Consider the following 13,669-nt stretch of genomic DNA (forward strand, 5'->3'; position numbering starts at 1 on the left):
TAAAAACTAAAGCAAAAATAAAATACATCCAAAATGATAAGGAATATATTAATAAAAACAAGATATTTAAATAAAAATTAAAACTGTGCCCGCATCAGTTTACAAGGAAAAGCTGGAATATGAGACAGCAGCATTGAACCAGGTGACTCTTTTCATAGCGATCAGAGAAACAACAGATAAGTTGTGAAAATTGTAAATAATGGAATGATGCAATTTAACACCTAACAGTCAAGTGTACGACTTTCGTGAGGTCATTGAACGCATCGGGAACATAGATCGGGAGTGTTTATTTTCGAATGTGATGGATCTTCAACCTGATTGGTCCAGTGCGATCTGAAGCGGGAACAAAATCGCGGTGAAAGTTAGAAGTCTTTGTTATATTTTACATTAGCTTAATACATTCCTACAGACCTACACCCTTTTAACTCTTTCCTTCAAATACTCTGCCTGATCTAAAAAAAAATGTTTTTCTACCCAGATGTCCTCAAGCGCCACACTGGATGTTTTTCCACAGTTTGGTGAGTGTTTAAGAAGCTAGCTCATTAGCTTTTAGTATGAAATATACTATATTACAAAAGTAAGGAGTCTTAAGCTAACTAAATTACATGACAGAATAGACTGTCAACAATATGTTATATTTTTTATATTTTTTATATTGTCTTCTAACTAAATGTGTTTGTCTTATTCAGGTTAGCAGCAACCAGAGGCATCAAGATCACCCGCAGAGAGCTTCTCAACGTCAATGTTGGGAGAACATGGTAAGAACGCTAGCAAGCAATTAAATATAAAAGATGTGTTTGATTTGTGAATGATAGAAGTATAGTCATTGTTGTTACCATCAGCTACCCATATCTCACTTCTGCCAATCTTAAAGTCATATTACTTTGTAAAACAGCATTAAATCATGTTAAAGTTTATCATTGTGCTACAATGCATCTTTAGCAGCTTGCTATCCAGCAATCGGCTAAGTTAGCATAGTTAGCAGTAAAGCTAATCCTACCAGAGTTTGAACCTAAATTCATACAACATAAATCGAACAATTGAATCACCATCATCTATATGATAATATTTAATGTTAGAAAGAAATGCTGTTTTCAGCCTCAATTATGGAGATGTTCTGCTTTTCTGTTTTATATCGTGTTAAACTGAATATCTTTTAGTTTTGGAATTACCATACAAGACATTTAGAGGCATCACCTTGGATCTTCAGAAACTGGGATGGACAAAATCTAAATTAAACGGAAATGAAAATAATCATTAGGTTTGGCCCTAAATCCGGTTTGACTTGACATACAATGTTAAATTGCATCATTGATTTTGTTAAATGTCTCAACAATACAGTGGGGACATTCTGGACTATGTGACAGCTCAGGTTCCTCCACTGCAGCCGACCCTCCCGAGGCCTCGCTTCTCCCTCTACCTGTCCTCTCAGCTGCAGTACGGGGTGGTCGTCGTCTACCACCGGCAGTGTGGCTACTTGCTGGGTAAGAGGAGAAGACCAGTTTGAACAAGCGTTAAAATAAAGAGTAACATAATCATTGTCCAAGCTACATTATCTACACACACTAACCTTCACTTAAGGCATAGTGAAAGTGACATTTATTTATTTTTTACTTACTTTTGCAAGATAAGACATAACCAAAAAAAAAATGGTTTGTTCAGTTACTGTGCCAGCATTTAGATGTTAAAAAATGCAGTCAAGCAGCAAGAATCTTTAGTTTAGCACGAACAGTTTTTTTTTCAGGCGGCTTTCCAAGATAAGCTCAGCCAAAATATGAAAACACAGCACACCGGTTGTCTCTGTCAGCTCTAAATGCACAATGAATTTTCTCAGATCCCCGCTTGCAAGTCTCATTAAGAAGCCAATATAGCACTAATGAATGCAATATCATCAAACACAGCTGAACAGTTCCTATTCATCTGCTCTTAAATTACACCCTGACATTGGTATTGCGCCCGACAGATTCACAATCATGCTGTTGTCACGGAGGATGATAACAGTGAAATACAATGCATAATGATAAGCGCAGGAGATGCCAAGAAAGCATCCACCTTCTGTTTCAGCGACGGTATTTCATTTCAACAATCAGTAGAATAAAATAGGGACCTGCAAAACTGTCACATACAATTTAGAGAGCATGATGTGTTTATGCTGTATTTCAAAAGCATGGCTTCCCAGTTTCCTAATATGATCTTTGAAAATGATACCACTATTTTATTAGTCCAGACTAGTAGGTGGATTTCAATAAACCCTAAGTTTATACATAATTATCTTTTATAAACTACCTTAGATAATTATAACAATGTATTTCTAGGATGCATTGCCCACTCCTCTTGTTGTGGAGGCGAAAGAATGGCCACATGACCTTCATTAGATTTGCCATGTCAAATATTTAAGACCCTGACCTCAATATGACCTCTACTTCTGTTTCTACAGGAAGTACCTGCACTTATTAAAAGGTGTGTTTGAAACTTTTCATATTTGTCTTCCTGTTTTCCAGCGGAGATTCAACAGACCATAGACCGCCTGCTGCGCTCTAAAAGATGCACTTACATTGACATGGCTGAGTCGGACAGGTCTGCACACACACACACACGCACACACACACACACACACACACACACTGTTTTGTATCCTAGGGCATCTAAAATGTGAAGCTGTGCTGATGTTTTATATGTGTTAGAGAAATCTGAGCTCATAAGCATGTAGTGGAATATTTATGAAGGGGGATTGTTTTGGGGAATAAAGCCTGTGAAGAGATGGTAGAGTTTTATCGCGTGAGTCGTGATGGACAAATTGAGCTTCTTTCATGTGAAGAATGGCTCGTAAATGTTTAATAAGCTGTGTCATTTAGCGGCGGTAATGTATGAGCTCTCCTGCAGATGCAATATATCTTCCTACATTCTGCACTCTATAGATGCTGTGCATGAAACTCACTCTAGTATTATTTTATCATGTCATGAAACCAACAGACAGATAAAGTGTGCATAGCATTACATTAGCCTGCACAGCCCGAAACATGTGTGATTTTCAATAGTTTGATAAGTAATATTCCCTCTTTTCTGGCAGGTTGGCCTTGGATGTGCCTGAAAACCTGTATATTATGGAGGAGGCGGAGGGAGCTCAGGACCCTTTCTTCGGCCTCATGGCATTACACCAACTGCCCAGCCCCTATAAAACACACCAGGTACAACAACAATATCTACACCCTGAAGCGCATATCCCACAATAATCTGATGTCTGTCTCATGTATCCTGTACTCAATAATGTATAACAATAATGTCTAAGACAAACTGAAATATTCCCGCATCTCAATGACGGTAAGGCAAGCCCTTTTTGCCCGTAAGTACAATTGAGGCTTTGGCTCACACACACACACACACCGTCAATGCCACACCTATCTAAAGTAAACATACCGTATTTAGCCTCTACACGGCCATATAGGCTTAAAGATATGCTCTTGTGATGTTACCTGTTGGTGGTGTCAAACATTATTTGTTTTTCGACCCACACCTCAGACATTAGAAACTGAAAATATCCCAGTGTTTATTATCAATCATTGATAAACCATGAACTACTTTAACTGAGGCGTTGTTTTATGGAGGTCACTCCCATTCTAGCAACATATGTGCAATTTCCCTCCATACTGTCCATTGGTATAAGGGGAACAGTGAATCACTTTGTACACACGGCTGAACTTTGTCCTCCCTGTAATCTTTCATCGTAGGAATACCGTGAGGGACTTTAATCACAGAAGATTCAAAGTGTACCAGAACAAGGATGTGAAAATAATTGATTGGACTCTATCATAAATTGTAAAGGATCCCTTAACTGGACTGTGCCTTTAACAATGCACAATAGAAACAGCTGTGTGTCTGGCTTTTCAATTTCAACTTTTTTTTAAATATGGAAGTGCATCAGGTATCAGACAGGAGGAAGAAGACAATACTAATGACTAGGGCTGTACCCGAATATTCGTTGGTTTGAGTACTATTCGGGTTTCAATTTCGTTATTCGTTTTGTTTTTTTCGTTTTTTAATTGAATTGATTGAAATCTCCAATATCAACGTAAGCGCTTGTGCCTCTTCGGGGGGTGCTAACATTTAACCATAAACTTTTTTGTTTACTTTCTCCGTCTTTATATGTAGATAGGACTTTTCTCCGTTAATCTCCGTCACGTTGTTTCCATAGCGACAACAAGTTCCTTTCAACAGCGCCAACCCTCCTTCAAAATAAAAGCATGTCCATACAAAATAGGAAGCCAAGCCAAATTACACTTAAGACATAAATACAACTGCAACAAAAGTAACAAACACAATGCAATATCTTTTTCAATTTTGAAGAACACAAATTGGGTTACATTAACAAATAACTATAAAACAACAATACTGTAGAATAACAAAATGAATGGCGTGAATAAACCGAAATGCACGTGTTGAAGCGGTTCGCTGCTGATTACTCTCTCCCCCCCCCCCCCCCCCGCACGGGCCGAATATTTGCTGCTGATTACTACCAAATATCCACAGCCCGAAAAATGGTATTCGGGACAGCCCTACTAATAACCTCTGTATCATGTTTCCTTACACATTGTGTTTGTTACTATGCTGTGTTCTTCAGACTCAGTCCACACTTATGATAAATACATTTGTGTTAGTATTCTGCCTTGTTATGATACATTTGTTATATATTTTTAGCAAATGTATGTGAATGGAGAGGCAGCTTCACAGCACTCCCTGCTGACCGGTCCCAACGCCACACTGGACGATCAGGGTGAGACTTGTCATAAACAAACATATCATAAATCCTTTGGAAGCAGCCTCACCTGAACATAACTGACTTTATAACGATGTTTATAACTGTGCAACGAGAGGATTCCTCTGGATGCTTCCACCCTGCTTGGTGACACTTTGTGTAAATATGACCCACATTATTTAGGAATTAGAATTATTATGATTTGTGATAGTCGCTTCGGTAACATTTGACATGTTTCCAGTCAAAATAATCAAATAATCTTCAGAGGATTTATAATTGGGTCAGTTCATTAGCTGAGACTCCAAAAGAGGATGTTGGCCCAAATATCGCTTTTTCCACTCCCGTTAGGAACACAGTGAATACATGTTCTCTAATCAGTGAATTCATCTTCGTGTATCCACACATATTACCAGGGTTCTTACGGTCATTGAAGACCTGGAAAAGTCATGGAAATTCAAAATGCTAATTCCAGGCCCTGGAAAAGTTTTGGAAAACAATATTTTTCCCAAAGTTTTGGAAAAGTCATGGAAATGTAACTAAAGTTGCATCAAATATAATTTATATTTGATCTAATCGCCAAAATAGTAATACTATAATGATAATAAATACTGTATCGTGTAGTAATGAAACGTAAAATGGCTGACGAGGGATTTAGCTGGTGAGAGATGTTAGTGGCTTGATTTGATTTGTTGTAGATACGCACAACATGTTTCATACACAGAACTTATTTTCCTGTTCCATGTTAAAATAAACCATTTTCTGTGGTACCGCTGGGAGAGAGTAATGTTTTTGGTCATGGAAAATGAGCTAAAGGTCATTGAAAATCATTGGTGAAAAAGTGTATGAACCCTATATGTGAATGCATCAGGCCTTATTTTGGCACAAACACGTAATCATCCTCAGCTAACCTCACATTCCTGTTGGTCTGCAAACATGCTCCTCATCCCTGCTCCTCGTCCTCCTGTGCTCCCCCAGGGTTCAGGTCACTTCCGGCTGCCATCTCCATGAAGGAGAAGGAGCCGTTCGTCATCCCGACTGCTGAGGTAAACTCTCTGTCACAGCGCAGGGACAGTCATCATAGTGAAGAACATCAGGTGTCCTGGTGGATCATTGGATGTGAACCGTGTGCTCACAGCAGCTCTAGTTAAGCTCTTTGTCCCAAGCTAGCTGCTCCATGTTAGTCTTTGCTGTCCGGAGAAAGAAGCATTGGAGCGGAACAGAATATTATCCAGTGACTAATGCTAAAAAAAGAACAGATACAGTATTTATAGGAGGGGCTATTTTTAGATGTTTAAAAATGACATCAATTTTCTGAATGTGAATAATGCAGTGGAGTTAATGGTGTAGTGGGTTGTGGACGTAAAACACCTGATGCCTAACCGACCTTCCTGAACTACCTCTCAGTGTCCACAGTGCTTCAAATAAAGCCGAGCTAAATCATCTCAGTCATAAATATCCAACGGCACATCCTTCACGCATCATTACCGTCCTCATGGTGTCACTTAGCAACTGATAATGCTCCTCCTGAAGCACCGTCCGCTGATGAAGCTCATTGTGGCTTGATAAGATATGACTTGACTTCCTCAGTCTGCACAGTTTGTACACACGTGACTTTTCTCTTTGTCCGCCTGTTAGGGAGTTACCAACGTCTCTATGTATGCTTCTGTTTGTGTTGCTGTTTTTATTCCTATCTCCATCTGTTTACTTTTCTCTCTCTCAGAATTTCGAGGGAGACGACCTTCCTGAAGTCACAGCCAGAGAGTTGGACTTGTTGTTGGATCAACCAGACCAGTTCTGTAGAGGTGCGTGCTTTGTGTATCAAAAGCATTTCTATCTTTGTGTTTGAGTTGTTCAGTCTGATGTGTTTGTATCAGGCCCACAGTGTGTTCCTCTCTTGTAATGTGTGCACCAGCCTACCAGGTCAAACTCTCCGTGGCCCCACTAAGTGCTCTAGCTGCCCCAAAGATAAGCTTTATTTTCAGAAGGTTGTTTTATTTCAGAGGAGAGCAGAGAAGAAACTGCTCCCTGTTCTGAGCAAAGAGAGCCCAAGGTCACGCAGCGTGTGCATGGCATGCTTTGGTTTCCCTTCTGATTCACTTCCTGCATTCAAACAGCGGAGAGTGGAAAGGGGATTTGTTAAGATACAACAATGAAAACAAGTGTCTTTAATGAAGCACGTGATTTGAATGCTATTGGGGTGAAATGTGTTCACCTGAACGTCTTGTCTATTTGTGATGTAATTGTGACATTGTGCCACCAAACAGACACGGAGAGGCAGACAGGCGACCAGACTGTTGCACGTGAGGGAGGCATGTCCCCTTTTGATCAGTGAGTCCTAGTCACTTAAAAGAAAACTCTACTTTAGCTCTGATGACCTTCAGAGCTATGTGAACTTCATAGTGATACCATCAGTTAGCCTTTGTGTGAATGCTACAACATGTTAACACAGAGACAAACAAACAACAACAGCAACAACACGTCACATGCTGTAGTTTCAAGAAAGACTTCAAACATAAACAGCAGCGACTGAATATTGTGTCATCAGTCAGTATATTTAGGTGTGTGTGTGTGTGTGTGTGTGTGTGTGTGTGTGTGTGTGTGTGTGTGTGTGTGTGTGTGTGTGTGTGTGTGTGTGTGTGTGTGTGTGTGTGTGTGTGTGTGTGTGTGTGTGTGTGTGTGTGTGTGTGTGTGTGTGTCAGGCTGAAGGAGACGCTGCTGAGGGTGGAGCAGAGCGGTGTGTGGCTGCTGGACCAGGAGGCGGGACACCTTGCGGACGCTCCTCTCTCATCTATTTCCCGAGAGATGACCCCTCCGCAGGTTGCCATGCCAACTCCACCCTCTGGGAAAGAGGGGACAGAAAGTTCTTGTACAAGGGTGAGAAATAGTGTTATCAAGTTAGTCATTTGTTAAGTAATAGATTTGTATTTTTCCAAATTCTAACTGAAATGGTGAAACAGTGTGTGTTGTGTAGTTTGACCAATCAATTAAGAGCATACAAGACGACTTTAAATATATCTGGAGATACCGTGTGATTACCAGAGGCATACACTTTCTCTAATTAAGTACTGTGTCTTTTATACCGGGACTAAATAGAAAATTCCAACTATTTATTCCAAGTGAAGGGCCTTACACCCATTGCACCCCTCAAACACAGTGATGAAAGTGATAAATCATTTGCTGTCGTGACAGATCAACTTTCCTTTACATTCCACAAAGTTGGAACGTAACTGGATGGAATGGAGGCGTGGGTGTGTTTCATCATTTCCAGTTAGAGATCAGAAGTTTGATTTTGGATTTTTAGAACCAAGAAGTCAACAATAAAGGTGTGTTTGACTTTCTCTGCCCCCAGGTTCCTCTGCCCAGGAAGCTCGGCGGGGGGCGCAGGCGTCAGCTGGTCTTTGCAGATGCTGAGGTCCAGATATCTGAGAGGGAAATGAAGGAACAGATCTTAAACCCGCACGCCGAGACACTGAGCATGGTACACACACACACACACACACACACACACACACACACACACACACACACACACACACACACACACACACACACACACACACACACACACACACACACACACACACACACACACACACACACACACACACACACACACACACACACACACACACACTCAGTGATCGTTTTAAAGTGGATCAACTGACTTCAGTCTATTGAGATTGCACCACACTGTTCTTCCACTTCGTTCATCTGGGTTTTCCTGAGATCTAACATAAATACTGGCACACTAAAAACAGTCACTTTTTAGTCAACAGTTCACACCATTGGATTTTCAGCTTTTGCTATTCTGTAAGAGAGAGCTGTCATCAAAGTGTGTATTCACCCGAGTGAGAGTTAATTAAACTCTCCCGCTCTCAGCCCTTTGGGGCAGACCTCATCGATTGAGTTTTCCTTTCTTTCCTTCCCTCATTTCTTGAATTACCTTTGAGACACTATCATTGACTTTAACCCTCTCTTCACTGTGTACTACGAACACACATCCTACCTGACACCGTGCCATCAAGCTAATACGTTTTCTCTCTTCCTCTCAGTCTGAGGTATTGCTGGATTTTCCCTCCGTGACAAAGCATGCCTCTCCTGCACAGCTCTTCAGCGCCCCCTGTGGAGGTCAGCGCCACACTTCACCCCTGGCCATTCAATTTAATATTAACAACTATTCCTTCACTCCTATCTTTCACAATACAAATCAAGACAGGATTTTAAAACCATTTCAAAGAGAAAAAACTGTTGTGAAATCCTAACCCTTACTAAATAAATAAAGATTCAGTGTCATGATCCAAGAGAAATAACACTTTCTGAATCACGTACAGTAATATTGCTAATAACAAAGATGCTAAAATGCTAATAAGAATAAAGGGAAGATTGGTAATATCGTTTTTCCAGTCACCTGAAAGCTGGCTGGTGAAGTATACATGGGAATATTTAGGATAATAACCCGATAAATGAATGTCCTAAGAAAACATTTTCCATGTTTTAGTAAGTTAAATAAGTCTCAACGGCTATCAATTATACAATCAAAATGTTTAGGTGAGATTCGAACTTGATGTCCAATCAGAGACGACACATAGTAAGAAGGTAGAACTCCCCAAACACACATTGTTTGGTAATGATACAACACATTCCTTTGTACCTTTTCACAAATTCATAACATCAGCTTTAGTGTAGAAATGATCAAACACTGACCCTGACCTGCCCTTTGACCCCTCCACAGCCCTCGTCAATGCTGACCTCCTGTCACTATGGAAACAGTGTGCCTTGCTCACCCCCCTGCCTGGACTCGGGGGAGGAGAGGAGGAAGATGAGGAGGAGAGGGCGAGAGGGGGGTCAGAGCAGGACAGAGAAATACTGAGGGCAGAGAGGAAGAGGAGGCAGTCGAGCATGAGAGAGGTGTGTGAAGGTGGTCTTTTTAGAGCAGTGTTGTTTTAAAGCCCCTGCCTCTATATCATGTGCTGAAGTTTTGTCTGTGAAAATAAAATATGGCATTTCTTATTAAGCTTTAGTGCCATGCTCAAATCTGAGGGTATTTGTGAAGATGTGTCTGCAATAATAAAGGTTAGCCAGCTAGCCTGCGGTCACAGGCTGAGTGCTACATTATTCCCTTTCATGAAGCTCTGACCCTCTCTCTCAGATATCCAGTGAGTCAGGACTGCAACCCGCCGACGGCTCATGTAAGCATCCCTCCTCTCCCCCCTCTCCCTCCTCTCCCCCCTCTCACACAATATGTCAGTATTTTAAATCATGTTTTGGCTGCACAAAAGACTGGTGCAGTGATGACGTCTTTTTTGGAAGCCGACCTGGAAGGTAGCGTCGCAAGGGCTCCCCACACAGAAAGCAGTTTTCATTATTTTAGAATATTGCGGAGAAATAGCTCGGTGGCACACACACACACACACTGTCCTGCTTTTTGAAGCGTAAATGCACTCCCAAGAGCGTTATGTTATAAAGGAACTACATTACGGTCACATGACTTTGTGTTTCTATATGTTTGTGTCTCTACAGCTGCATTAGATACGTTGATGGACATGTCACGGGACGACAGATCCATCACCGATGTGATCACTCCCGTCAGCAGATGGTGAGTCTCAGGGGGATAGACAGAGGCACAGCTCCATGGATACAGAAAGAGATCACTGTGTGTGTGTGTGTGTGTGTGTGTGTGTGTGTGTGTGTGTGTGTGTGTGTGTGTGTGTGTGTGTGTGTGTGTGTGTGTGTGTGTGTGTGTGTGTGTGTGTGTGTGTGTGTGTGTGTGTGTGTGTGTGTGTGTGTGTGTGTGTGTGTGTGTGTGTGTGTGTGTGTGTGTGTGTGTGTGTGTGTGTGTGTGTGTGTGTGTGTGTGTGTTTAGGTCTCCACATATGGAGTCCCAGGCACAAATGGAGCCAATAGCAGAGGAGAACATCGAGATGCCCGAGGCTCAGACGGGCACAGAGAGCAGGGACATGCTGAGGTACTCCTTACAACGCACACTCAAGACTTTCAGCTTTGAGATTTTCCTGAAGCCAAGATGTTGTTGAATAAAAAACAGAAGAAATATATCATTTTCAATGTTAGCGAAGCCCTGATTGGTGGTTGGTATTCTAATGTGACTGTCCATACAAGTCCTCGAGGTTGGATCCCATGATGCACTGCTCACCTTGCTTGTGTTTCCCAGCTGGATCTCCTCCAGACTGCAGAGATTTGGAGAAGTTACTTTTGACTCTCTGGTGTCCCGAGAGGCCGACCGCGCCACTGCAGCTCACACACTCTACAAACTGCTGGGTGAGCACGCACGTTTAATGACAATTAAGATATTGACGAGCATTGATGACCTAATAATGCATTACATACAAACAGTGATGATACAAACATGTTGATGATTCTGTCATGTTCCTGTTCTACAGAGCTGCTGTCTGCTGGACATGTGACCATAGCACAGACTGAGCCCTACAGTGGCATCACCATAAGCCTTGCAGCCTGAACACACACACTCTCTCACACACACACACACACACACACACACACTCTCACACACACACACACACACACACACACACACACGCTCACACACACACTGTTGTTACTCGACCTGCTGAGGAACAGTTTTTTATATTGATGGATGGAATGAATGAATGAGAACCTTTGCCTTTAGGTAACACATGAGATCATCAGAGCCACTCATTTTTAAAAAACACATAACACAAGTTAAATGTTTTTATATTAATTGTTAAAATACTCATACGGGTGAAACATTGAACTGCATTATTTGCTTTTCACTGGTGTTTTAAGCAGATATTTTTAACCATTTGAATCTGTTTTGTATTGTTCATATAGTTTTATTTAAATATATGTATATCAAATGAATTTATTAGTGTTACTAAATGAATTGTATTTATTGTTGTTAAAGTTTTTAACATCTGAACATGTAAAGTGTGTACATTCTGAATGGATTTTTAACTTTTTTAATGATTTTAAATTAAGCCTTTTTGTATTTTCTCTGTGAATGATATTTAATAATTAACTTAATAACAGATATTTTTTAAGATGTTGAATTGTTTTTCCACATTCAGACCTAATAAACTTTTGCATTTTTTTGAGAAAATTACTTAATTCTTTCATGTTCCATAGGATGTTGTCATCTTATATTGACAGTAGGATAACTGGAAACATTTTTAAATGAGGTTACGCCCTAATTGGAAAAATGAGCAAAGTGAGGTGTCTCTTTTTTTACAGATATTGATCTTCTGAGATAAATCCCAGAATAATGGCATGAATCTAGTTTGTACTGGAATGAAAAGCATCACTCGAATTTAAGCTTATGGTGCAGAAACACATAAAGAAACCAGTGAATTGTGACTTGTAAGTACATCAGCACTGCCCCCCCCTCCAACAGCAGCATATTGTGCCGCTCTGGCAGAAAACTCCTGCCTGACCTCATGCCCCAATAACTCCACACAATTAAAGTGTTTGCCTGTTAAATGCACTGCATGTAGAGAGGATCCATGTGGCACCTCGCTGCGACTGAGCTGAGGTCAGTGCTGCAGAAACCCTCACTCACATCAACACAGCAGAATGGGGATTTTGTTGATACTACTTGTGATACATTCTGGTTGCTCTGCCAGGAAATACACTGTCCCTTAAGCAGGTTGTCCGCGGGGTCTTAAAAAGTATTACAAGTTGATAAATCAATTTAGCGAAAATTAAGACTATTAAGAAGTATTAAAAGGCATTTTCCAAGGTATTACATTTTGTAGCTTGTTTTCAATAAGTATATAAATGGTCCAAAGAGGTTGTATTCTACAGTTTGCCTGAATCATTGCGTAGGTGTGTAGTGTGATGTTGTGTAGTAGTAAATGTGAGGTAAAGTGTCGCTAATGTAAACGGTTAAAACTCAAAGTGGCGATGAGGTCTTAAAATGTATGGAACGGGTCTTAAAAAAGGTCTTAAAAGGAATTACATTTGACTTCAGGATGCCTGCATATACCCTGCTTAAGGTTTTGACTGAAGGAATGCCTAATTGTGATCACAACAGAGCCACATGGTTAAGGGCTAAATGCCTTGCTTTGAAACAGCTTGCCGGTTAGTCATGGCCGCCTCCTCCACTATTAATTCATCAGTGGCACTGAAGGACAAAATGTGAGTGTTTGTTTACACACATTGCTGGGAAAGCAGGGTCAAAGGCTGGCTACTGAAGCCAAAATATCATGACGTTATTCGCATGGAACAAAAAAGGTGGTACAAACACCTTGTCGAAAAATGTGTTGTTGGAAAAGATCTAACCTGTCATTTTATCTTTAAAATATCCGGTTGAGCTCGAAAAACATTAGCATTTGGCCTGGATTGTGGTCAGAATATATGGACATTTTGCTATTAAATGCTTTATATTCAGCAGGTGTTGTTGTAGCGAACTGCGTGAGTTTTACGGCTTTTTTTTAGAGTGAAGAAAACCAGGCTAAAATCTGATTTGAGCTTCAAAAAACAAGCAGAAAGATGCTATAAGGCTAAGGGAAATACAAAATGGGGACCCTTTACATAATCAAGTGCTAAAAAAAGTACATTATTAGTGGAAATACACTGCTTTAATCAGCTACCATACCCTGATGCTTAGTTCTGTCTTTCGCTCTATACATTCCCCAGCCCTTACATCATCGGTATCCCTCCGCAGTGAAGAGGATTTATTGAGTCCTCTGTCCCTGGAATGTGACATGCTGGGCCCAGAGTGCTAGTTTAGTGGTGAAAAGATGGCTTACTTACTACAGCACAACACACACACGCATGGATCCACACGTGTCCCCATGTTTGTGTCCCCCTGTAAAGTAAGAACAAGAACACATTTTTCAAAAGCTGAAAATGTGACGCTGTGCTGTGAATGATCCATGTGTCATCCTCAATTTCATTTAAATGATAAAATGGGAGACAAAT

At 40.8% G+C, this 13,669-nt stretch overlaps 1 protein-coding gene across 1 annotated transcript; it reads left to right on the forward strand.

Moving 5' to 3' along the window:
* The first annotated feature begins 323 nt into the window (after positions 1-323).
* Positions 324-11,840, forward strand: rec8b (REC8 meiotic recombination protein b). Its single transcript, XM_079661587.1, has 18 exons — positions 324-518; positions 690-758; positions 1,342-1,484; positions 2,502-2,577; positions 3,071-3,188; positions 4,696-4,771; positions 5,729-5,796; positions 6,474-6,555; positions 7,018-7,081; positions 7,453-7,627; positions 8,103-8,231; positions 8,806-8,881; positions 9,486-9,661; positions 9,903-9,942; positions 10,274-10,349; positions 10,617-10,718; positions 10,923-11,029; positions 11,152-11,840. Exons 1-18 carry the CDS (start codon positions 463-465, stop codon positions 11,226-11,228), a joined length of 1,710 nt encoding a protein of 569 aa, XP_079517713.1. The 5' UTR covers positions 324-462; the 3' UTR covers positions 11,229-11,840.
* Positions 11,841-13,669: the final 1,829 nt, after the last annotated feature.

This window comes from Notothenia rossii (assembly GCF_949606895.1).
Source record: "Notothenia rossii genome assembly, chromosome: 12".
In the NCBI taxonomy this organism is placed as follows: Eukaryota; Metazoa; Chordata; class Actinopteri; order Perciformes; family Nototheniidae; genus Notothenia; species Notothenia rossii.